The sequence below is a fragment of the Capricornis sumatraensis genome, chromosome 8 (genome assembly GCF_032405125.1).
Source record: "Capricornis sumatraensis isolate serow.1 chromosome 8, serow.2, whole genome shotgun sequence".
NCBI classification, from domain to species: domain Eukaryota; kingdom Metazoa; phylum Chordata; class Mammalia; order Artiodactyla; family Bovidae; genus Capricornis; species Capricornis sumatraensis.
Window position 1 is genome coordinate 68,468,775 of NC_091076.1, and position 26,394 is coordinate 68,495,168.

The 26,394-nt window shown below is 48.6% G+C and overlaps 1 protein-coding gene across 2 annotated transcripts in view; it reads right to left on the reverse strand.

Annotated features, from left to right (window-relative positions):
- The window catches only part of ADAP2 (ArfGAP with dual PH domains 2), a 31,550-nt gene extending 10,129 nt beyond the window's left edge, over nt 1-21,421 (reverse strand). For both annotated transcript variants that reach the window (XM_068976807.1, XM_068976806.1), the window contains exons 1-7: nt 21,320-21,421; nt 20,361-20,491; nt 18,454-18,545; nt 14,253-14,332; nt 12,921-13,033; nt 5,120-5,266; nt 627-710 (exon numbers count right to left, since the gene is read on the reverse strand). In XM_068976807.1, the coding sequence (XP_068832908.1) occupies nt 627-710; nt 5,120-5,266; nt 12,921-13,033; nt 14,253-14,332; nt 18,454-18,545; nt 20,361-20,491; nt 21,320-21,413 (741 nt within the window). In that variant the 5' untranslated portion in view covers nt 21,414-21,421. The remainder of the gene's footprint in view (nt 1-626; nt 711-5,119; nt 5,267-12,920; nt 13,034-14,252; nt 14,333-18,453; nt 18,546-20,360; nt 20,492-21,319) is intronic.
- Between the last annotated feature and the right edge of the window lie 4,973 nt (nt 21,422-26,394).

Consider the following 26,394-nt stretch of genomic DNA (forward strand, 5'->3'; position numbering starts at 1 on the left):
GTACATGGATGCCCCAGACCTCTGAAGACAACTGAAATGAACTTCTCAGGCTCACTGTCACCTTGGCCAAGAAAGGCAGACTCTTTCTGTTAGAATGATAATGGGAAAGATCCCACTGCCTTCCTTAAAGCAGACTAGGAAAGGGCAAAGTAGGGGATGTTCAAGTGGGAAGACCTTCCTGGGACTCAATTTCTCATCACTGGAATTGGAATAATCACCTCACCTAACTGCTGGCCACAAAGGACGATTAGATAACAGGGATGATAAGATAAACCAGGTTCAGAAGCACGTTGTAAGCAGTATGTGAGGGACCATTTGTGCATTGCAGTGGGAGAAGTCAGGAAGAAATGCCCAAATCCTGAGCCTTTTGACACTGTGAGTGACGGATCCCAAAGGGGAGAGTCTGATCTGCTTTTTGGAGACTGCCTTGCCAACAGTGAGGCCATACCCCCCGCCTCCCCAGGAGAAAGCTTTTGGTTTCCCGCTGAGGTCCCCAACCCCAAGGCTCAAGGTCTTTCCTGCAGTCAAACTGAGTCTGGCCTCTGCGTGTCTTTGAGGTCAGCCAACCAGGAGCGCAGGAGGTGGCAGACAGGAGCCGTGGAAGTTGGGGTCTGCATTTAGCTCACCTCAGACTCTGGGAGCTCAGGAAAGGCCATTTTTAGGTATTGGAGACGAGCTGCACGGAGGGCGTTGAACCAGTCCACTATCTCCTGCAGAGAGACAGGCAAAGGACAGACAGACAGTCAATGAGACTGAGAGCCGGTGGGGGCCGGGGGGGCGTGGGCAGCTGAGGCAGGCAGCAGGCAGCCAGCTGGATCTTCAGGTTTGGGCACATGCATACCCCCCAGTCCTACGCAGGCTGATCCCAGGCACCTGGGAGGATGGTGCCAGAGCCCAGGGCGTCACCCGAGCAAGTGGGGAACAGATCCCCAGAGCCATGGGAAAGGACCAAGGCCAACCGCACAGGAGTTATGCAGCGGCCCAGCACAGTGCTTGGCTCTTGCTACTGTGTGTATGCATCCCCCGAGGATCTCGTTAAAATGCAGATTTGAATTCAGTGCGTTTGGGGTGGGGCCTGAGATTCTGCATTCCTAACAAGTTCACAGATGATGAGCTGCTGGTCATTGGGAGACACGTTGAGGAGCAAAGGTCCTCAGATGTCAAAGACCAGCTTTCAGGTGGGGGCAGGTGCTCCTGGGGATGCGCCATCAATACAATGCTCATCACCTGGAGTGCAACTTAGGCCGAAGCTGGCGTGGACCGTCTGTGTCCCTCTGGGAGAGTGCCTCCCTCAGCAGTGTCCACCCTCGTCTCTCACCTGCTGAACCCGTTATTCCAGCCGGTTCTGCCTCTGCTCTGCTGCTCTTCATTCAGTCCTTACGGCAGCCAGAGCGATTTTCAAATTGCAAATCTAATTGAGTCTAGCTTGGAGTCCTCTCCACTACCCTCAGGGGAAGAGCCTTAAGTTCTTTAGTATGACTTACTTTGCCCTCTGGACTTCCCTGACAGCTCAGACAGTAAAAATTCTGCCTGCGAATCTGCAGGAGACCCAGGTTCGATCCCTAAGTTGGGAAGATCCCTTGGAGAAGAAAATGGCAACCCACTGCAGTATTCTTGCCCGGAAAATGCCATGGACAGAGGAGCCTAGTGGGCTACAGTCCGTGGGGTCACAAAGAATTGGACAGGACGGAGTGACAAACACTGTCGCTTTCACTTTGCTCTCTGAGCTCTTTCCATACAAAACCATTTGCAATCGCTGCCCCCATGTTCTTCCCTTCTCTTGGAACATTCTGCCTCACCCACCTCTCTGCCCTCACCTTTGATACACCTTTTATCTAGAACATTGTATTCATCCTGAGAGTGAGTTTAGATGGAATAGATTTTTGCTCCACCCAAACCCTGATTCTATGAAAAATGCCCCACCCATTCTCAGCCGCGCACCACCCATCCACAGTTGCAGTCACACTTGCTGCTATGATCCTACCCCTTCTTGGCCACAGAAAATGGATGAGGGCTGGACCAGTACAGGGACTGAGCAGGGCTTATAGGATTCTATCTCACAGGAGTATGGAAGAGGAGAGGAAAGACCTGCTCAAATAGCTGCTGTGCTGCACTTGGATACAATACAATGATTGAGAAATTCATTTGAACTTGGTTTCAAAGGTATGAAACATCAGTACCTTTTCTCCGTTTTAGGCCAAGCTTTGCTGGTTCAATATTCCTAAACTCTCTTGACCAGGGCATGAAGAACCTTATAGGGTTTCAGGCACTAAGGGAAGGGGGTCATCCCCACAGAGGACCCACCCAGGCCTTCACTTTGGAAAGACTCTTCCAGTCACAAATCCAACCTGCATACAGTTTGGTTTGTCCTTAAGTTTTGCCTGTTTCACTTCTCTATACACGTGTTCCTGTTTGCCACAGACTTAAGGCTGTCCACTTTACTTTTAATTTGCCCACCTGGCTCCTGCAGGCGTGAGTTTCTGGCCCCCCATTTATGCCCATCTAAGGGAGAAGCTGCGGCATCACCAGGGAGAGGAGACTGGCTGGAACCAGGTTGTCAGCTGCTCTACAGCTAGGCCAGTGGGAGGGAGTCAGGTACCATAAGTGTCTGAGATCGTGGGCACCTCAGCAAAAGTCCTTTAGCAGCGATGGGCATGGAGAGGTAGCCACTGGTATCCAGTTAGTCTGGACATGGGGCCGCAGCAGTGAGCCCAGCATGGACTGAGAGCCAGGGATCTCCTCCAGGTCTCCTGGACTGCACGAGTCCCAAGATTCTGGTAAAGCCGATGGAGGGAGCCGAGAAAAATGAGTGGCACTAGACTTCTTGGCAGTTTGGGGAATGAGATCCTTGCATTTAGAGAAACAAAGAAGCGAGAAGTTACTTGCACTCCTGGTTTTACAGAACAATGTGTTCCTGTTAAGAGTGTATTCTCTCTCTGCAAACACACACAGAATCACACACATCACAGTTCTTAATTCTAACCTCTCAGGCGGCCCAACCATGCTTCTATCCTTTGAAATAAATACCCCTGTTTCTTTTCCACGCATGACCCTTTTAAGCTGGTTTGAGTGTTCTCCTTCTCAGCATACTCACACAGTTCTTAAGTAGAACCTCCCTCTTTGGATAGCCTTTTAGAGTGCCCCTCCCCCAGACTAGGCCACTTACATGTCTCCTGTGTGTCTCTAGCACGGCCGCCACCGGCATCATCACACAGTATCTTCAGTGCCTATTTCCCCATCTGTCTCTTTCCCAAGACTATGAGATCCCAGAAGCCCATTCACTACACACCCCAGTGCTGTGCATGTTGCAAGGAGGGGCGCTGTAAGGATTTACTGAAAGAGTGAAGTCCTGAACACAGAAATGATCAGGAACGGCTCTCAAGAGCTTGTCTTCCGCTGCTGCCACAATCGTGAACAAATAACAACAGTGACAACTAACGTTTACAATGCACTTCTCAGTAATGAGATGCATTCACATTCATGGTTCAGAGTCTCTCGATCCTCAAGACCCCTCCAGGAAGTGGGTATTATCAACCATACACAGGCAGACTTGGGAGGGGAAGGGACCTGCCCTCGTAACACACAAGGGAGTGGCAGAAGCAGGGTCCCAACTTCTGACTCCAAACCCCAGCTCTTCAGACCACGCCAGGAAGTCAGCCCAGACGCTGGAGAGAGCAGGAAGCCTGCTAGGAGGATGATCCACGGTCAGTATCCCAGTGCTGGGGCCTCTTGGGAAGATCCAGGCCCTGCATCTAGTTTCTGACTCCTGCTGGCAAGGGTCTTCCTCCAGCAGAGGCACATGGGGTGGTAAGACAGGTGCAGGGTTCAGGAACCATCGGCCACATGACTCTGAGCAAATTACTTAACACACCCATGCCTCAGTGCATGGGTACTAAGTTGCTTCAGTCGTGTGCGACCCTTTGAGATGCTATGGACCGTAACCCGCCAGGTTCCTCTGTCCATGGGATTCTCCAGGCAAGAATACTGGAGTGGGTTGCCATGGCTTCCTCCAGGGGATCTTCCTGACCCAAGGATTGAAACTTCATCTCTTGAAACTCCTGCATTGCAGGTGGATTCTTTACCGCTGAGCCACCAAGGAAGTCGCATGCCTTAGTAACATGGAGATACAACATTTCCAGAGTTGTTTTGAAGATTAAGAACTGATGTACAGGACTTCCCTGGCAGTCCAGTGATTAAGACTCCACGCTTCCAATGGGTCCATCTTTGGTCAGGGAATGAAGATCCCACATGCCGCACGGCGCAGGAAAATTAATTAATTAATTAATTATTTAAAAGAAAAGCAATGACGTATAGTGATCACCAAGAAAAGTGCCCAGCACAGAATTAATAGCAAATCACAAAACGTCAGCCCCCACCTTTGCACCTCCTCACCTCCACTTAGCGTCTCTGACTCTTGCCCAGTCACATGACCCTGCCATTTAGAGCCGGCTTTTGTCTTTGCAGCTGTACTATTGGCCTGCTCTTCTCTGATGGAGCTGACTTCCTGGACCTTTGATAGTGCTTCTCAAACTTCAGCGTGCCTGAGTATCACCTAGGGATCCTGTGAAAACGCAGTTTTAACTCAGCAAGTCCAGGATGGGCCCAAGACACTAGTTCTAACAAGCTCCCAGGTGATGCGAAGGCAGGCCATGGGATGCACTGCTGTTTGAGCTTCGAGTCATCCCTCCTCTCATATCTGGAAGCTCTGGCTGCACCTGATTTGCCACCTCTGGGCATAGTCCCGTCTGCTAACCGGATGGCCCTTGGTGGCTGTGCACCATCCAGACACACCCCTGGTCCCCGCCTGGTTCCTCTCCCAGATCTCGCTCTGCCTTAACATCTGCTCTGTCCCGACCAGAAGTGACAGCAGGGACTTCCCTGACGGTTTGGTGGTTCGGACTCGGTGCTGTCATTGCCGTGGGCCCAAGTTTGATCCCTGGTTGGGGAACTAAGATCCCACAAGCCACACAGTGTGGCCAAACACAGAAAGTGACAACAGATGAAAGCGAACAGCAGCGGCACGTCTCAAGAGGCTGCTGCGCCAGGGAGCCAGGGAGCTGCGTCTGCAAGGTTCGGGGCTGCTGAGCTGGAGGCTGGAGAGGCAACGCCATCCTCTCACCTTCCCACTCTCGTGGTACACAAAGAGGTTCCGAACGTGGCCATCTCTCCGGTAGGTGATCTGCAGCCCATGGGGGTTCCCAATCTTCTCTGTCTGGAAGGTGGCATTCAAGTCCTTGATGCTGATGACAGCTTTGGGGTCTTTACCCTGAAAGAGAGGAATCGGATACTCAGGATGCCTACAGTCAGTGGAGTGACTTCTCCTCACCTTCGCCATCAAGCCTTAAGCCAAACATGACCAATTCGGAACTCCACATAGGTTTTGTAATGTTCTTGCTCTAATATCAAGATCCACAGATATTCTACCATTCTCTGTATCTAGCCATTCCACTAATACTACTACTACTAAGTTGCTTCAGTCGTGTCCGACTCTATGTGACCCCATAGACGGCACCCCACCAGGCTCCCCCATCCCTGGGATTCTCCAGGCAAGAACACTGGAGTGGGTTGCCATTGCCTTCTCCAATGCATGAAAGTGAAAAGTGAAAGTGAAGTCGCTCAGTTGTGTCCGACTCTTAGCGACCCCGTGGACTGCAGCCCACCAGGCTCCTCTGTCCATGGGATTTCCCAGGCAAGAGTACTGGAGTGGGGTGCCATTGCCTTCTCTGAGCCATTCCACTAATCCTGCTTAATCAATTGGCTTCTCTGAGCTGGAAGGGGGCTTGGAAAGACCGTAACTTGGCCTTTTCAAGTTTTTCAGCCATAGAACTTTTTCTAAAATAAATCATTAGGATTTCCCTTAGCGGCTCAGTGGTTAGGACTCCACGCTTCCACTTTTGGGGCCACGGGTTCAGTTCCTGGTCAGGGAACTAAGATCCTTCATGCTGTGCAACCAAAAAAAAAAAAAAAAGAATTTATAATGAATATCCATGGAAGCCAATCAAATGAAACAGATAAACCAATAAAAGCAGGGGTGGGCCTCAAAGCGTGCCTTCCCACACTATACTCTGTTCTCAGGGTCTGAACACATTTTGAGCACTCTCTGATGCTAAGAAGGCAAAGGGAAAACAAATGTTTCCTTTCATAACTGATGAGAGGAAGAAAAATGATACCAACAATCTAGTCCCATAGTAGCTGTAGCTGTAGTCACATGTAGATATTAAAATGAATTAAAATTAGGACTTCAGGGACTTCCCTGGTGGTCCAGTGGCTAAGACTCGGTGTTTCCAATGCAAGGGGCCCAGGTCTGACCCCTGGTCAAGGATCTAGGTCCCATAGCTGCATGAAGTTCCTGCACGCCACAATGAAGACCAAAGATCCTGAGTGCAGCAACTAAGACCCATCACAGCCAAATAAATAAGCAAATTTTTTTTTAAAAGAGACTTTAGTTCCTTGGCACACATAGTCCCATTTCAGTACTCAGTGGCCATCTGCGGCTAGTGGTTAGGGTGTTGGACAGATACAGACAGAACATTTCCATCACTGACAAAAGTTCTAATGGACAGTCTTCTCTAGAGGGAAATTTGATCTTATTTATTAAAACATTGACTGTTTCGCTCTAACCCACAATTTCACATCTCAGAATCTATCTGAGAAAGTAACTGCATTACTATCCAAATGTATATATATGTCAAAAGAGGTTTTACTACCATGTTGCTTATATTAGTTAAAAAAAATTATTTAAATGTCCATCAATGATAATGGGTTAAATAAATAGATCATGGCACATCCACACAACGAAATATCACAGAATTGTTTAAGGAAAATTTAAATCAATATTACTAATATGAAAAAATATCCATGATATCCACGTGTAAGAAATACCAAGTACTAGGATAGGATATATAGTAGGAACCTATTAATGCAAAAATTGTACACACATATATATCCATATGCTACCTGCATATAGTGTATATATGATGTACATAAACTATATGTATATGTTTATTTGCACATACATAAGAAGTATGGACAGATTCAGGCCAACACTCTTCATAACGGCTTTCTCGAAAGATTGCTAGAAGAATATTTCCTTTTAAAATATTTACTATGAAAAATACTAAAAATACAAAAAAGTATATTTTGACAATATTGTTCCTTAAAAGGAAAATTATTTTAAAAATATGACATTACTAATAAAGTCAAAATCCCTTTAATTACTACTTACCCTGTCCCTTCCCCTCCTCCATTCCCCACAGTCAATCACTGTCATGAGTTTGATGTTCATCTTTCTAGCTCACTTCTTATACTTTTATACACACATACACATGCTTATGAACATACATGTGTTATGTGGCTTTAATTTACATAAATGGTATCATATAATATAACTCATTCTACATCTTACTTTTGCCATGCAACCTTGTAGTTTTTGGTTCTATCCATGTTGAAATAAATCCACCTACTCAGCTCTTGTAAATGACTACACCAAAAGTTATCCATTTATTTTCCTGGTGACAAATATTGGGATCGTTTCTAATTTTTTGCTGCAGTCAGCTGGCATCCCTGGTATACATCTGTAAGGGTGTCTCTAGGTCACAGTACATACTTAGGAATGGAATTGCTATCTTATAAGTGTATGCATCTTTGACTTACTGAAAACTGCCAAATTATTTCACTAACCAGCTCTCCACAGTGGTTGCACCAATATTTACTTCCAACAATAACAGAATAGTTTTCCTTTCTCCATATCCTCACCAACACTTGATGCTGCCAGTTTTTTAACATTTTGCCAACACGGTGAGTTTGAATGACGCTCAATTTGTTGTTAATTTTCACTTACTCAACTTAACTGAGGTATAATTTATAAGCAATAAATGGGACTCATTTTAAGAGTACAGTTTTTTGACAAGCGTTATATACTCACGTAACCACCACCACAATCAAGACACACAACGTCAGAAACTTCCCTGGTGGTCCAATGGTTAAGAATCCCCCTTGCAATCCAGGGGACGAAGGCTCAGTCCCTGGTCAGGGAACTAAGACCCTACATGCAGCAGAGCAACTAAGTCCAGGAGCCACAACTACTGAGCTAGTGTGCTCTACAGCCCATGGTCCCCAGCAAGAGAAGCCACCAGAGTGAGGAGCCCGTGTACCACTAGAGAGCAACTCCTGCTCGCCACAACTAGAGAAAGCTTGAGTGCAGCAGTGAAGACCCGGCACAGCCAAAAACAAGGAATAAATAAGTATTTTTTTAAAAAAGTAGCGCAATCTCTATCCCCTCCCCAAGGACTGATGTTGAAGCTGAAACTCCAATACTTTGGCCAACTGATGGGAAGAACTGACTCCTTTGGAAAGGCCCTGATGCTGGGAAAGATCGAAGGCTGGAGGAGAAGGGGACAACAGAGGATGAGATGGTTGGATGGCATCACCGACTCAATGGACATGCGTTTGGGGAAACTGCAGGAGTTGGTGATGGACAGGGAGGCCTGGCATGCTGCAGTCCATGGGATCGCAAAGAGTCGAACGTGACTGAGCGACTGAACTGACCCGAACTGAATTGGTTTTGGTTGCATGACTTGAATTGACCAATAGCAGGCAGTTCCTGGCCTAAGCTTTGGGGCCTGGCAGCATCCTCGTTTGCTTGGGGGAAGTCGGCCGCCATGCTGTAACAAAGCTGGAGCTGGACTCCTGAATGAGGAACATTCACAGAGAGAAAAGCCACAAGGGAGCAAAGCACGAGACACGTGAGTGAAGGCTTTCTGGGTCTCCTAGCCGAGCCCAGGAAAATGGAGCAAAGGGAATGACCCAGCTGAAGTCACAGGGAGTACCCTGCAGCAGCCACCACCTGCTCAAATTCCTGACCCCAGAGGATTATGAGACACAATCAACTGTTATTTCAAGCCACTAAGTTTCACGGTGGTGTGTCACTCAGTAACAAATACCTAAAATACTCAGTCCTTAGACATCTTTTTTCATTCACCCCCACCACCCCCTACCTCGGTGATTCCAACCAGTCTTGTTGCTCAACCAGTTTGCATGCTGCTGACTCCAGCTCAAAACTTTCCCCAAATCTCTAGACTCAGAACTTCTGAGAACGTCTTCCTCAGTCTCTACGTGGATGACTAATAAGCATCTCAAATGAAAAAGGACTCATGATCATCCCCTTAGGGAGCTAAATCTTTGTCATCTCAGCAAATGACAAACTAACCTCATAGTTGCATAAGGCAAAAAATCTGGGATGCAGTCTTATTTTTTGCTGTGCTGGGTCTTCACTGCTGCCCTTGGGCTTTCTCTAGCTGCTGCGAGAGGAGGCTACTCTCTCTCTAGCTGCGTGGGCTTCTCACCGCGGTGTCTTCTCTTGTTGTGGCTCACGGGCTCCGGAGCACTTGGCTCAGTAGTTGTGGCACACAGGCTTAGTTCTTCACAGCACATGGAATCTTCCTGGAGCAGAGATCAAACCTGTGTCTTCTGCACTGGCGGGTGGATTCTTAAGCATTGGACCACCAAGGAAGTCCTGTGGATCATTCTTGATCCCTCTCACTTTCACACCCCGTGTCCAATCCTTCGGTAGATCTCATTGGCTCTATTTCCAAAATGCAAGCAGACCACTTTTAACCATCTCCAACACCATTGTCCCGATCTTGGATTATTGTAGTAGCTTCCTAACTGGTTTCTCTGCTTCTACTCTTGCCTCCTCCTGCCCCACTCTTGCCCAAGTAGCAGCCAGAGTGCCTCTTTTTCAAAGCTTATCACATTTCTGCTCAAAACCCTCCTGTGTGCATGCTAAGTCACTTCAGTTGTGTCTGATTCTTTGCGATGCTATGGATCATAGCCCACCAGGCTCCAAAGTCCAGGGGTTTCTCCAGTCAAGAACGTTGGAGTGGGTTGCCATGCCCTCCTGCAGGGGATCTTCCTGATCCAGGGATAGAACGTGGGTCTCTTACATCTCCTGCATTGGTAGGCAGGTTCTTTACCACTAGTGCCACCTGAGAAGCCCCCAAACCCTCGTATGTCTTCCCAATAGCAGAGTAAAATCCAAACACAGACATTTTTGGTAAAAATATTCATAATGAAATATTCATAATGAAAAAGAATATTAAGAAATAAGATGTAACTTTAAAAAACATCATATACCCAATAAGGGTCTTGTATATAGACTATATAAATAACTATTACAGCTCAAAAAGAAAAACAAATAACATAATAAAAATATGAGAAAAGGCTGTGAATAAACATTTCTACAAAGAAGATGTGCAACTGGCCAGTAAGTACATGAGAAGACACACAACATCACTAGCCATCGAGGAAATGCAAATCGAAATCACAGTGAGATATTATCTTGTACCCATTAAGATGGCTATGATCAAAAGGACAGATAATAACAAACATTGGTGAGGATGTGGAGAACCCTCATACATTGTTGGTGGGAATGTAAAATGGTGCAGCTACTTTGGAAAAATTCCTCAAAAAATTAAACAAAGAGTTACCATATGACTCAGCAGTTCCACTCCTAGGGAGAATTACCCAAGAAAATTGGAAACGTAGATTCACATAAAACCTTGTACATGAATGTTCATAGCAGCATTATTCATACTAGCCCAAAAGTGGAAACAACTCAACTGTCTATCAGCTGATGAATAAATAAGTGAAATATGGTATATCCTTACAGTGGAATATTACTTGGCAATAAAAAGAAATGAAGTACTGATACATGCTACCACATGAATGATCTTTAAAAACCTAATGCTAAATGAAGGGAGTCTGCTATAAAAGACCACATATTTGTATGAAATGTCAAGAACAGGCAAATCTGACAATAGATTAGTGGTTGCCTAGGGCAAGGGGCAGAGAAGGCAATGGCACCCGACTCCAGTACTCTTCCCTGGAAAATCCCATGGACGGAGGAGCCTGGGAGGCTGCAGTCCATGGGGTCACTACAAGTCGGACACGACTGAGCGACTTCACTTTCACTTTTCACTTTCATGAATTGGAGAAGGCAATGGCAACCCACTCCAGTGTTCTTGCCTGGAGAATCCCAGGGATGGGGGAGCCTGGTGGGCTGCCGTCTATGGGGTCACACGGAGTCGGACACGACTGAAGCGACTTAGCAGCAGCAGCAGCAGCAGGGCAAGGGGAGGGCTTCCCTGGTGATTCAGTGGTAAAGAATCCACCTGCCAAGCAGCAGACATGGGTTCCACCCATGAGTCGGGAAGACCTCCTGGAGTAGGAAATGGCAATCCCCTGGGAAACCCCATGGACAGAGGAGCCTGGCGGGCTATAGTCCACAGAATTGCAAAGAGTCAAACAGGACTGAGCGACTGAACAACAACAGGGCTGGGGGAGGCTAGTAGAGTGGAGAACTAGAGCTCACACATGTTCTTTTCAGGGTAATGAAAATGTTCTAAAATTGACTGTGGTGAAAGTTACACAACTCCACGAATATACTAAAAGCTATTCATTACATACTTTAAATAGGTGAATTGCAAAGAGCTGACTCATTGGAAAAGACCCTGATGCTGGGAAAGATTGAGGGCAGGAGGAGAAGGGGACGACAGAGGATGAGATGGTTGGATGGCATCACCGACTCAATGGACATGGGTTTGGGTAGACTCCGGGAGTTGGTGATGGACAGGGAGGCCTGGCATGCTGCAGTTCATGGGGTCGGAGTTGGACACGACCAAACGACTGAACTGAACTGACACAGGTGAATCCTGTGGTATGTGAATTTACATTTCAATAAAGCTGTTAAAAAACCCATCTTCCAATGGTCTTCAAAGTCTTCCACTATGTGAGCTCATCTCTCTCCAGTATTTTTTTTGCTCACTCTGTACCAGGCACTCTGGCCTCCTTCATGCCCTGTAGACTCACCAAATACACTCCCAGCTCAAGCCACGGCTATGGCTCGTGGTTGGGCAGTTTGTGCACTGAACAGAAAGCTCCTGGCTGAAGCGATGGGGGAGAAGCGGCATCCAGGCTTCTGCTTGCCTAGACTGGGACCAGGGATGCACCCTCTCGGAGGCGTCATCTTTTCTAATCAGCACACGTGACCATGCTCCTGCACATACTGTTCTCTCTGCTTCTTCTACCCCTCCCCCACATATCCACATAACTTACTCATGTTTATTCAGTTCTGTGCTCAAAGGTCATCAGAGAGGCCTCCTCTGACCACCTCCCCATGCCCCACTTGTATCATGCTCTAACCCTTCACCCTCTTTTATTTTACTTCATAGAACTTATTGCCACTGGATAGGTAACATATATTTTGGTTATTACCTGTCTCTATTCACTAGAATGGAAGCCCCAAGAGATCAGCAACTTAGTTTAGTTCACCGCTGTATCTTCAGTGCTTGGAATAAGGTCTAGCATAGTAGGTGCTCAATGAATATATTTTTTTTGGCTGTGATGAGTTTCCACTGCTGCGTGAGGGCTTACTCTAGTTGCAGGGATCGGGGGCTACTCTGCAGTTGCAGGTTTCTCACTGAGGTGGCTTCTCTTGTTATGGAGTACAGGCTCAAGGGCACACAGGCTTCAGGAGTTGCGGCATACAGGCTTAGTTGCCCTGCGGCGTGTGGGATCTTCCCGGGCCAGGGGTCGAACCCATGTCCCCTGCATTGGCAGGCGGATTCTTAACCCCTGGACCACCAAGGAAGCCCAATAAATATTTCTTGAGTGAATGAATCAATGAAGTAAAGTCAAGTGATCATCAAAAGCTTAATCATGGACCAATCTAAGCCCATTCAAGGTGAAGAGAAGGTGAGGTTTTCAGTGGATTGGATGAATTGTATAATGAGGAAACGTAGCAGCATGTGGTACCTAAGTGTCAGTGACTGAGCTCATCTGTAAGACTAGGCACCGTTGATCAAAACATAGACTGGAGAGGGGTGCGTGCCCTCGCTTCGGCAGGAGTAAGAGAAGCTTACCTCTTCTTTAGTGTAGTACTTCAGCAGGCCTTCTCTTGCCAGGAGGACAAACCTCCTTTTCAGGAACTGTGCGTTGTCCCTTCCCCGCTTCCACAGGAACCCTTCTCTGTTACCTGCCACCAAAGACGAGAAAGAGTGAACCACCGCAGCTCTAAGACCAACAGGCAACTCTCACCTGCCTATTGGTGACCCCGTGCCGTGCAGTCTCAGGGGTGGAGTGGACCTCCCACCTGCTGCTGAAACGTCTCGGATCTGATTTAGCTCTTACAGCTGCAGGATGTGGGGTCCTTTGCAATGCTGTATGATTTTAGTTGGGGGTCCCCTCCAACTTTCTTTCTTGGCTGTTTCCTAAGAAGGCATAGTAAACCTTTAGGTGGGGACTTCCCTGGTGGTCCAGTGGTTAAGAATCCACCTGCCAATGCAAGGGACATGGGTTCAATCTCCGGTCTGGGAAGATCCTACATGTTGCAGAGCAACTAAGCCCACGTGCCACCACTACTGAGCCACGTGCCACAACTATTGGAGCCTGCCTGCCTAGAGCCTGCGCTCTGCAACAAGAGAAGGCACTGCAACCGGAGAGCAGCCAGTGCAGCAACAAACACCCAGCACAGCCAAAAATAAATAAATAAATTTAAATTTCAAGGAACCCTTAAGTAGGCTAAAAACTGAGAAACTGGACTGATTTTGAAAGAGGCCCAACTTCACGTTGATATCAGCCAATTGAAAGTCTCCCACGTACGGGAATAATGAGTGACCTCTAGGTCCCTGCTGGTGGATGAACACTCTGTGCTCCTGGCGGCTACGAGTGTTCAGCACTGGCTGCCTCTGGTCCTCGAGAGGACCAAATGTTTTGTACATTTTGCTCTCTGGGACAGTGTCCATTTGGACTCACAGCAGAGGGGTAGAATGTGCCACAGGTCCAAGGCCACCGATGAGGTCATGCCCTACACAAAGGCGGGAAGGGAGGCAAAATCCAGCCCATTCTCCTTCTCAAGGCTTGTGCCACACTAGGGTCCGTTAGCCAGAAACAGATTGTCTATTTCTACCTGGTCTCCCCAGGGGGTGAATCTTTTTGCAATTTATACTAAGACTCTGTACACCCTGTGGTCCTTCAGGGACCTGAAACGAATGAGCTTCTCAGCCAAGAAGACCATAAAACCCCACCAGCCGATGTGTTGCTATTTCAGAAGCAGAGGAACCCACACCTTGGTCTCTGGGGCCAGAGCGAGGGCGGCAAGTATCTCTCTGCTGACCTTGTTCCTAATACTCAGGCACTTTGTTTTCTAGAATGCATCAGAATCAGCCCTCAAGAGATGATGAAAATAACTTTACCTGGGGCTGAGATGGTTTTCCCATCAGCCATAAATTCCTGTCTCTCATACTTAGCTCGAATCCACTGTTCTTTTAAGACCCTAAAAAGAGAGAACTTTTAGTCAGCTGCGTCTGGTGCATCCTCTTTTCATGGCAATTTTATGAGACCCTGTAGCTGAGGATGGGAGCTTCACAGCAATGCCTGGCTACCTGCTCAGCCTGGTAAAATTTCGCCACCTGCATACTATTAACACTTGGGACCAGGTAATTCTTCATGGTGGGGGACTATCTCGTGCTTTGTAGGATGTTTAGCAGTATCTCAGACCTCCACCCCTTTGATACCAATAGCAACCCTTCCCAAGTTGTGATACTCCAAAATGTCTGCAGACAAGGCCAGTATCTCACCAGGGAATAATATCTCCCCTCAGGGGCTAAATTCAAACCGCTATGCTATTCCAACCTCAGCCCCAATCCTCTAGGTCAATGAGACAGATGCCAACTTTCCTGGACCGTCTAGTCGGCCACATTGCACTGTGTGTTCATGAGCTTAAGCCAGGAGAGTCCATGAGCCTCTCCCCAAGGCCCACCCATGAGATCTGGGCATGCTGCAATGGACAGAGCAGTGGTCTCAGGGTCTCACCCTCTGGGACCTGGTCCTAGTGAAGTCATTTAGTTCTGTCCGACTCTGTGACCCCATGGACTGTAGCCTACCAGGCTCCTCCCTCCATGGGATTCTCCAGGCAAGAATACTGGAGTAGATTGCCATTTCCTTCTCCAGGGGATCTTCCCGACCCAGGGATCGAACCCAGGTCTCCAGCATTCCAGGCAGATGCTTTAACCTCTGAGCCACCTGGTCCTACTCTACCATTTATCCATTGTGTGACCAAGGGCAAGTTACTTTACTCCTCTGAACTTGGGGAGTATTCCAGTAATATTATATCTACCTATCCCTTAGAGTTGTTGAGAGGTTTAAATGCATACAGAGGGCCTAGTACTATGCTGAGCACATAATAGGCATTTGATGTTAGCCCAACCAGACACTGTCAACCACGACCCCTACAGAAAATCCACACAGCTGAGAGGGACTTCATTCCAATTGTTTGGTTCCCTCTTGCCTTTTCCAGGCAAACGTTCCCAAGTTGATATGACCTCATCCCATGGCCACAGGGAATGACCTAGAACTGAGTACCTGACCCAAATTGGTCAATCAGAGCTTGGCCCTGGGCTGTGGGGACCAAAAGGAGTAAAACAGAGAGGTGGATTGGAAGCCCGCTCTCCAAGGTTGAGCTGGGAGCTGGAGCTGGGAACATGGATATGGTGTTGCTCCCAGCTAGAGGAAGAAGTATATTGAAAAGCAGAGACATCACTTTGCCAACAAAGGTCTATATAGCCAGAGCTATGTTTTTCCAGTAGTCATGTATGTATGTGAGAACTGGACCATAAAGAAGGCTGAGCACCGAACAACTGATGCTTTCTATCTGTGGTGCTGGAGGAGACTCTTGAGAGTCCCTGGGACTGCAAGGAGATGAAACCAGTCAATCCTAAAGGAAATCAATCCTAAATATTCATTGGAAAGACTGATGCTGAAGCTTAAGTTCTGATACTTTGGCCACCTGATGTGAAGAGCTGACTCATTGGAAAAGGAGCTGACTCCCTGATGCTGGGAAAGATTGAGGGCAAGAGGAGAAGGGGGCGACAGAGGGTGAGATGGTTGGATGGCATCATCGACTCCATGGACATGAGTCTGAATAAACTCCAGGAGATAGTGAAGGACAGGGAAGCCTGGCATGCTGCAGTCCATGGGGTCAAAAAGAATTGGACACAACTGAGCAACTGAACAACAACAGGAAGAAAGCCTGGCTGAGAAAAAGAGGTAAGAATGGGAACCAGAGGGATTTCAGAGACTTGATAGTGCTGGAGCCTCCAGCCTGTCCTTCCGGAGGGTGGCTCCACCTCCGTTCTTTGTGCAGTCTGATCCAAACCCAGAAAATCACCTTGTGCATAAGCTGGTTTAAATTGGGTTTCTGTTGTGTGTAGTCAAGAGCCCTGCTGAGTGCACAGCCCTTGCCCCAGGACACGGAGGAACACTGAATCACAGGATCAGAGCTGGGAGAGAATGGAGACCGACATTCTGGAGGTGGAGAATTCAGGGGACTTTTAGAATTAGGGATGGAGTTTTAGTATTCAACCAGAAGGGATTACAGTTCAGGGCTGTAGTTGGGGTCATGACACATAGCGTCTGTGTAGCACTGGCAGAGAGCCTTGAGCTCAGTAGGTGCTCACCAAGTACCCGGTCCCTTCCCCCTGGAGCAAAGGGTTGGGTGGCAGCAGTGAGGCAAAAGGAGCCCTTTCACATTAAGCCTGGCACATTCCACAGCTGGGCCAGCCACCAGCCAGTATGCCAAGGTGGACGTAGAAATAGATTAAAACTGGCATGAAGGGGTTTCCCTGGTGGTCCAGTTGTGAAGAATCTGCCTTGCAAGGCAAGGGACACCAGTAGTATCCCTGGTCTGGGAGGATTCCATATGCTGAGGAGCAACTAAGCCCACATGCTCTAGGGCCCGCACGCCACTGCTCCTGGGCCCACAGTGCTGCAACTGCTGAAGCCCACGTGCCTAGAGCCTGTGCTCCATGAAAGGAGAAGCCACCGCAGTGAGAAGCCAGCGCATCTCAATGAAAAGCAGCCCCAACTTGTTGCAACCAGAGAAAGCCTGCACACAGCAGCGAAGACCCACACAGCCAAACAAATAAAAAGAAGTAAATAAGTCCTTTAAAAAGAATGGCATGAGGGGTGTCTTGTGAGATGTTTTACCTAAGTCATCTCCTTTAGTCTCTACCATCATGCCTACCAAACGTAGGCACCACTGTCTACGTTTCACAGATGAGGCTGCCACGAGTTGCAGAGTTCTGCTCCCTTGTCTACCTTTTCACATCTGAATAGAGACAGAGAAGCGTCCTGGGGTCTCCTGAGTGCAAAGCTGTGCCTGCTCTGCCACGCGCAGGTTGTTTAAATACCAGGACATCACAGGACGCTAGACACGGTTGCATAGTTTATGCACTGTCCACCAGCATCCTGCCACGGTGAGAGGTCAATGGTGGCGGAAATGCAGCCTGTTTCCAGCAAGCCACGCCTCCTGTCTGCCTGGAGATAACCCTTCTCCCCATTTACACTCCATTCACACTCAGCCAAGATGCTGAGTCCCTGGGAGGGAAGCTCAGGCTCAGACAGTCTGGCCTGCAGAGGTCTGGGGTCACTACAGACCAGTGTCACCCCCACCCCTCACCCCCAGGGGACCTGAACCCTCCTGCTGCTCCATGGCATGCAATCCCAGTACACTGGACTTTTTTTTCCCAGCACCTTGGTACAGTCACGAAGGCCCTGGTGTCAGCTGGGCTAGTCCCAGCTCTGCCTCTATCAGCCTCAAGTTTTTCATCTTTATGATGGGGATAATGCAGTATGATCTCATAGGGTTGCTGAGAGAATGAAAACTAACACACACAAGCATTTAACACAGGGCCTGATACAGAGTAAAGCTCAATAAATATTTGAAAGTGAAGTCACTCAGTCGTGTCTGACTCTTTGCGACCCTGTGGACTGTAGCCCACCAGGCTCCTCAGTCCATGGGATTCTCTCCAGGCAAGAACACTGGAGTGGGTTGCCATTTCCTTCTCCAGGGGATCTTCCCAACCCAGGGATCGAACCCGGGTCTCCCACATTGCAGGCAGATGCTTTAACCTCTGAGCTACCAGGGAAGCCCCAATAAATATTAGTAGCTACAAGTATTTCTATGGTTATTATTTGGGGATCTGGGGCCTAAGCAGCTGCCTTGGAGCTATGCTGAGCTTAGGTGGGACAGCTCTGGGCACAAGATTCCATGCAAAGTAGCTGAAGCACATTGATTCTGCTAGAATACTGGCATTACTCTTGTTAATCAAGTTAGTCATCACCTGTAGGCTACAAGAACATCAAGGCAAAGGGACAGAAACTAAAGCAGATGTCCCATTTCACAGATGAGTCCAGGAAACTGAGTCCCAAAGAGGGGAGGTGATGACCCAAGCTTCGAAGGTAGAGGGCCTTACACAGGTCTGTGTGTTCTCATGTACCAAATGCTCTCCTGGCTCCACCTGCTGGGCAGGTCCACAGAAAAGACTGTCAGAGACAAAGGCACTGGAGATGGGGGTAGTGGTGGGAGTGGGTGGGACCAGGAAATCACCCACTCACATGCAGTCGTTGGCCTGGGGGATATAGTAGAATGCAGGGACTCTGGCTTCGTACTTGGCCTTCACTCTGAGGTTCCCGTTGTGGGTCATAAACTGCAAGACAACAGCAACTTGGGGTAATGTTAGAACTTGAAAAAATGTGAAATGAAACCACAAATCTACCCAGAAGGCCACTGTTCTCACTGACTCCTAGGCTGAGTCAGGAGACACTCCTCCTGGAGTTTGACATCTCCCCCAACCAGCTTGGTCACGCGTGATGCTCACAAGTCCCAGCCTGGAACAATGAAACAACCACGCCTCATACAGGCATAGCACTTTACAGCTCTCTCACATTATTCCATTTGATCCCCTCAATCACTGTAATATTACTGTCCCTGTTATAAGACAAGGACAGCAAGGCTCAGGGAGGTTAGGTGACTTACCCAAGGTAACACAGCGAGTCAGTGGAGAGCTGGAATTTGAACCCAGACCTGCCTAACTCCAAAGCTCATGTACTTTCTCCACTGCCCTCCACAGATGGCCAGGACCACCAGCAGTAGCCCCTGCAAGTCCATAGGAGATGGATGGAACTGAGGATGGAGCACTTTAGTGCTCCACCCCATAGCACATGTGCATCAGTAAGATTGCACCAGAGAGACCCAGGGGCACGCGTGTGTGTCAGGAGTGGCCCTGGCCATCAGTCAGCACTCAGTAACATCGGTGGCATATCTGGGCTGGGGACACGTGGGAAAAAAACAGCCCATTTTTAATCCACATCTCTTGGAAAGAGTGAACTCTATTCTTCCCTTCCCCACTGGCCACTGGGTTGTCGCAGGATTTGCATGGGCTTTGAGTCTCCATAGAGCAGGGTTCCCATTGGGCTACACTTAATCCCCTGAGCTTCAGGGATCTCACCTGCAAAGATGAAGAAGCTATAACTGGGGAGTGCTAAGTGTTAAGTTGCTTCAGTCGTATCCGACTCTTTGTGACCCGCTGGATTGTAGCCCACCAGGCTCCTCTGTCCACGGGATTTCCCAGGCAAGAACACTGCAGTGGGCTGTCATTTCCTTCTCCAGGGGATCTTCCCAACCCAGGGATCGAACCTGTGTCTCCTGCATTGGCAGGCAGGTTCTTTTCCACTGAGCCACCACGAAGCCCGTAATGGGGGAGTGATGAGGCACAAAGAAACAACCTTCAGGTTTATATGCCAGTTTCTGGTCTTTCTCCTGCACTCGAATGTAAGCTCCACGTACGGAGAGACTTTATCTTCACTGCTCTGTCCTACACCCAGCAAATGCAGGCTGACAGTAATGAATGAATGAATAAAGCATCGAGCCCAGTGGTCTAGCACAGTGCCTGGCACAGACAGGGGTGCTCAGTAAACATGGGTCTGCTTCCTGGTCCCTTGAAATCCTCAGCCAGCCCAGTTTAGGACTGCCTGCTCTCTGAAGGTTTTCTGGCCAGAATGGTGTCATCATCCAGGCTGAAAGTGTTCTCCATCTCTGGAGATCAGGAGAACATGGTGGCTCCCTCCCTGGCTAGGGGGACTGGATAAGGGCTATGGATCATGAATCAGGATACTTCTGTTCTGGTCCAGGACTTCAGCTACTAAGAACAGCAGCTGTTAATTGACTATTTACTTTGTACTTGCCTTGAGTCAGCATTTAATCCTCATAGCAACCCTGTGAAGGGATAGTGGTATATTTATAATACACATGTGGAAAGGGCCCACAGCTAGTGTTAAACAGCAGGCTCCGGACCTCACAGCTTGCAAGTAAGTAAGCCATGGAGCTAGGATTTGAACTCAGGGCCTCTGTCTAAGGCAACTCTAACTGGCTCCTTACTGCCCCTCTCTCGGCCTCAGTTTCCTTCCCTGGAGAACGGGAGCAGGCTCCTGTTCAAAGGCTCTCCACGTGTGCCCCTTGCTACCTCCACGATACTGTCGTCCCAGAAGTCAAGTCTGACGGATTTCACTTTGCTGATGTCTGGAAAGTTGCGGTGGACTCCGGAGCAGTTCAGACAGATAAAGATGCCCAGCTTGTAAGAGGCCCAGTCGGGATCTGCGGGGTGAGAGGGCAGGGTGGGGAGCTGGGTGAAGAGCTGGCTGAAGAAACCAGGGCTAGGCTAGGGGCGCCAGGAGAGGCAAGGGCTTGGCAGGTACCAACAGCCCATGCCTTCCCTCTCAGCCTCCCCTCCTTGCGCGAGCTAAGATACCAGCATGAAACCCTCTGGTCAGCCCACTTGGCCCTGACGCGGCTGCGGCGGCGGCCAGAATGAAGATCTTGGAAGGAGTCCGGGGGATAGAGAGCGAGAGGCTGAGGCGGCGCGAAGTGGAAGTGACAGCACTTCAAGGAACCGAGAGGAGAGCGCGGAAGGACCGACCCGCAGCTCGACGCCGGGAGCTGCCGGTGGAGGTGGGTCAGAGTCCCTTGGCGTGCGCCGGGTCTGAGCGCGCACAACCCCGGGGAAGTCCGAGGCGCGGGAGGGGACACTGGACCATCCGGGAAGACCTGGGTCCGGGGTCTGGGAACCGTGGTGTGTGGGATGTTTGGATCCGAGGGTGGGGGAAGAGGCTGGGTCCGAAAAGAAGAGGTCAAGGACCGCGGTCCGAGTGGGCAGGGTGTCTGGCAGAGGGAGGTGAGTAGAATGGGCAGGGCACCCGGGGCTGGGATCTAGTGTCGAGGTCCAGAGGGGGCAGGTCAGGGGTCCCGGCTTCGAGTGAGGGCAGTACTGGCCGAGGAGAGGGCTGTCGGGGGCTCGGGTCCGAAGGTGATATAAGAGTCGTGCGCGGGGGCCTGGGACTCGCCCGGGTCTGGAGGCAGGGGACGGGACCCGTGGGCCGCGGGCCGGCCCAGAGTACCGGGCTACACGCGCCGCCGCGACCTTACCCGCCGCCCCGCAGTCTGCGCAGTACGCGTTGCCGGTGCCCGCCGCCTGCAGCAGCTCCAGCAGCCGCTTCTTATTGCGCTCGCGGTCGCCCATGGCCGGCCGCGGCGGGCTCAGGGCTCAGCCCGGCAGCCCCTTGGCACGCGGCAGTCCATGGCCAGCTCGCTTGCCCGCAGGTGGAGCGGGAAGCAGCCTCAGCGCCTGCAGCCAAGTCCTCGCCGCCAGCCCCGCCCCCGGGCGTTAAGCCCCGCCCACCCTGGACTTTCCGCCCCGCCCCCGGCTCTTCCAGTTTGCCCCCCTGCTGCGAGGATCCAGGGTGAGGCCCTCTATAAGTCCTCACCCGTCCCGGAGGGACCCAGCGCTGGGCTTGGAGTCGCTCACTCTGGCCGCTGATCAAATCCTGGCCTATCACCGGCTAGCGTTGTGACTGTGGACAACCTGATCAACCGCTCTGGGCCTCAGTTTTCGCCTCTGTAAAAGGAGAATGAGGACATATGTCCTTGGAAAACTAGAAAGGCTCTAACTTCCGTTAAGGCATTCTCCTGATGTAGGTGCTGTGCAGTGCTTAGTTGCTCAGTCGTGTCCGACTCTGCAACCTCATGGACCGTAGCCCGCCAGGCTCCTCTGTCCATGGGGATTCTCCAGGCAAGAATACTGGAGTGGATTGCCATGTCCTCCTCCAGGGGAAAGCCCAGAGATTGAACCCGCATTGCAGATGGATTCTTTACCGACTGAGCCACCAGGGAAACCCAAGAATGCTGGAGTGGGTAGCCATTCCCTTCTCCAGGGGATCTTCTCTACCCAGGAGTCAAACTGGGCTCTCCTGCATTGCAGGTGGATTCTTTACCAGCTGAGCTAGTAGGAAATATCTATGTAGATCCTACATCTACTTAAAGACATAGAGACGTTAAATGCCACCTCCTCAGGAAGCCCTCCTTGATACTTAGCTAGCTTGGAGTGACCTCTCCAGCTTCTGGTCTTGCTAGAATACTGGCCCTTATAGGATTCATTTCTCCCTTTGGCCCTGAGAGCTTTCAACCAACTTTGCATCACAGTTATTTATATATTTATGTTAATTCCTCCCCAACTTCCAACACACACTAGTTTGATGCCAGAAGTTTTACTTCTGTATCCCACACAGCTCCTAGAAACAGCACCTGCACATTTTTAGAAGTTCAATAAATAGTTGTTTGACTGTGTTCCCCAGGAAGTGAGGCTTTACCTTTATAAAGTGAGGCTTTATTCTCACTGAGAACGGTCATCACTTAAAGTATGGGGAGAGTTTAGGTGGTCTTGAATCTGTGCATTTCATGAATCCCCCTCTCCCTTCCGCATTCCTGTCCTTCCTTGACGTCATCCTCAGTGATGCACAGACTCCGGGTAAGGCACTCGCTGTGCACACGTGGCATTCCCTCTGTATACAAACACCTATCTGTCATAAGCATAAGGCTTACTGCACATAGATCTTCAGTTTCCATCCTGGTGGGTTGCAGCTGATCTTCTAGCTGACCTGCCAGCATCTCCAATTCATCACACATGCATATATGCATGCGAACATGTAAGGCAGCATGGTATAATGGAATGGATTCAGGAATCTAGACTTTGAATCTTGGCTCTATCACTTACTAGCTGTGTGGCCTTGGGCAAGTTCCTTCACTTCTCAGAGCCTTGGACTTCTCATCTGTAAAATGAGGGTCGAGAGATCACCGAATAGGGTCATTGAGACGGTCATTGGCACACAAAGCTCTCAAAACTCAGTGGCTCCCTTCTTCCCCTCTGGGCAGCTCATGGGATCATCTGTTGGAATGCTCTGTGTCATTTCCCATCTTCTCCAGGGTGGAGGAGGTCAGGCCTCCAGGCCCTGGGGGAGGGGAATATGACCAAGAATAACCAGCCAGGATGGTCTTGGCTGTGGGGGTGCTGCCTGGCCTAGGAACATCTCCAGAGGAACCAGTGAGAGAGCCTAGAGAAGGGTCAGAGACTGTTTACCAAACAGGCCGAAAGATGATTCATTTCCGCTGCTTTACATGAAAAAGAGACAAAAATAGATCTCCCAGGAGAAAGATGGGAAAAGCAACCTAAGGTATGAAGGCACGGCAAGGGGGAAGAGGGGGACAAACAGGAGACAGGCCAAGGACATCATTTCTCCACTGACAATGCCAGGGCAGAATGGTGATGTTGGGATGGTTCTTGGGTGCTTTTATCCCACTGAGCTGCCCTCCTTTGCACCTTGAGTCTCAGCATCCCCTCTCTGGAAGTCCCACAAAAAACAACTGAAGGAAAAAAACAGCATCTCTTTCATGGTGAGAAGCCAAATATTGAGAGGCTCCTTTAGTTTCCTCTCTTCCTTATTTCTGGAAGTTTGCGGTTAACAGAATTTCAAGGGACTTCCCTGGCAGTCCAGTGGTTTGGACTCCGTGCTTCCCCTGTAGCAGGTATGGGTTCGATCCCTGGTAGGGGAACTAAGATCCCACATGCCGCAGGGCTTGGCTAAACTTTTTTTTAATTAAAAAACATTTTTTTAACTAAAAAAAAACAAACAGAATTTCAAGCTTCAAGATTTGCCAAGAACAAACTAATTAAAAAAAAAAAACAGTACTGTTATACTTCTGGTGATGAATTTCTTCCTTTCCTTCTTTTTTTGGGAAGGGGAGATAATTCTAATTTAAAAGTATTGAGTGTTATTTTGGAGAGTTTTACAGTATTTGATCACATTTGCATCCCGTGAAAGCCATCTGAGGACAGCTTGCTACCCTCATGGAGGATGAGACGTTAAGGTACCCAAGGTCATCATCAGCAAGGTTGGGAACGGGGTTTACACCCAGTTCTCCTATTGTAGTGACCACCAAACCCCACAGGACAAGCCTCTCTCCCTTTAGTCTTCTTCCCACAACTGGATTTTTTTTCCACTTTAAAAAAATTGCGACAAAAATCTCCATAAAGTTGGCTATTTGAATCATTTTCAAATGCACAGTTCAACGGCATTCATTCTATTCACAATGCTGTGCAACCATCACCACTGTCTAGTTCCAAATGTTTTTAAAAGCCATAAGAAGAGACTCTGTAGCCCCCTCATGGGGATTGGACATGATCAAAATCAAGCTCAGCTCTGCATTCGGGAGCCAGAAGCTGCTTCTAAGGGAAGAACTCTGTGCCAAAGGAGGTTGTGACCCAGCAGAACATTGGGATCAGCCAGAGGCAGCCCCCCTTATCGGCTCAGTCCATACAGCAGCTGCTGGGGTGAAGGGGCAGTCGGGCCCTGGGACACAGTGTTCTCTGTAAATAAAGCTCCCAGGGCCCCTCAGAGCATGGACATCAGTGGTGCTCCCAGGATCAAGGTCTCTGTAGAGCTGAGCCCAGCTTCGACAGGGCTGGAAGAAAGCCTTCAACCGCATTCCCAGGCCTGGACTGGGCTTAAGATCCCCACGGGATAGACCACAACTCCCTGGAAATTTTAAATAATTGTGTTTATTAGTTATACAGAATTTGAAAACTATAATTATAGGAAATTTGGAATACATAATAAAGAAAGAAAACACCACCCACACTTGGGCCATTTATTCAGGGCATTATTCAGGGATTGCTGTATGTTAGGCCCCTTATGGGCATTATTATTCCATTTCCTCTTGAATATAACCCTGAGGTGTAGACTACTTTTATGCCCATTTTATAGATGAGACAACTGAGGCCCTGAGAGAGAATCTAAATAAATTTGTCCAACCAGTGTTACACAACTGAGACGATGCATACTGGATGATACAAAGGACCAGATCTGGGATTCAAACCCAAGTTCATCTTGAGCTCTTTGCAACAAAATATTATGTTGAAATGTGTAGAGCCGACTTATGAAAATAGTAATGTCATGCAGTTCAACCTAGTGCTCTTTTAACGGACCTATCACCAAGATTTACTATCATGAATATTTAAATAGATTTCCTTCTAGTCTTTTATACGTCTTTTTATCATTGCGGCCATATTTTTCATATAATTGTTTATCCTTTAAAACTTTCTTATCTTATATTACTATGGATGCTTCATGACATCATTTTAATAGCTTTATAATTGTCCATGGGGTATATGTATTTCCTTATTCTTGGACACATAGATCATGACTGTTTTTTTGCTGTTACACATAGCACTATAATGAGTAACTTTGTACCCAAAGCCTTTTCCCTCTTTAACACTGAATTTTCAAGCACCCAGCTCTGCTGTACTTGCTCACTGGTCTCCCTCACTCATCCAAGATCTGTGAAGACAGAGTCAGATCAGTGTATCACCATTGTACCCCCAGCACCTGTCTGCCACAAAACAAGGATTCAATAAATACTTGTGAAAAAAATGAAATATGTGGGGGTGAAAAAAATGAAATATGTGGGGGTAAAAAAAATAGCAAGCAATAAAGTGAGAGGACTTGAGGTCACAAAAGTATATTCCTTTCTTTTTTAAAAAGTTGAAGTATAGGGACTTCTCTGGTGGCCAAGTGGTAAAGAATCTGCCTGCAGTGCAGAAGACACGGGTTCAATCTCTGGGTTGGGAAGACCCCTGGAGAAGGGCAACGCACTCCAATATTCTTGCCTGGGAAATCTCAGGGACAGAGGAGCCTGGTGGGCTACAGTCCTTGGGTTGCAAAGAGTCAGACACAACTGAGCAACTAAACACCACCACCATGTGCTTAATTGTTCAATTGTGTCCAACTCTTTGCCACCCCATGGATTGTAGCCCGCCAGGCTCCTCTGTCCATGGGGTTTTACAGACAAGAACACTGGAGTGGGTTGTCATTTCCTCCTCCAGGGGATTTTCTTGACCCAGGGATCAAACTCCTGTGTCTTCTGCTTTGCAAGCAGATTCTTTACTCGCTGAGCCATTGGAGAAGGCCAATAACAACATACAGCACAGGAATTAATTTACTCATATGTATATGTATACATATGTATATATATATTCTTTTCCAGATTCTCTTCCCTTATTCATTATTATAAAATATTGAGTATGGTTCCTTGTACTATGTGGTAGATCCCTGTTGGAAGTGTTTTCCTTTCTGAAGGAAAGAAATAATGGGCAGGCATGTGTAACAGCT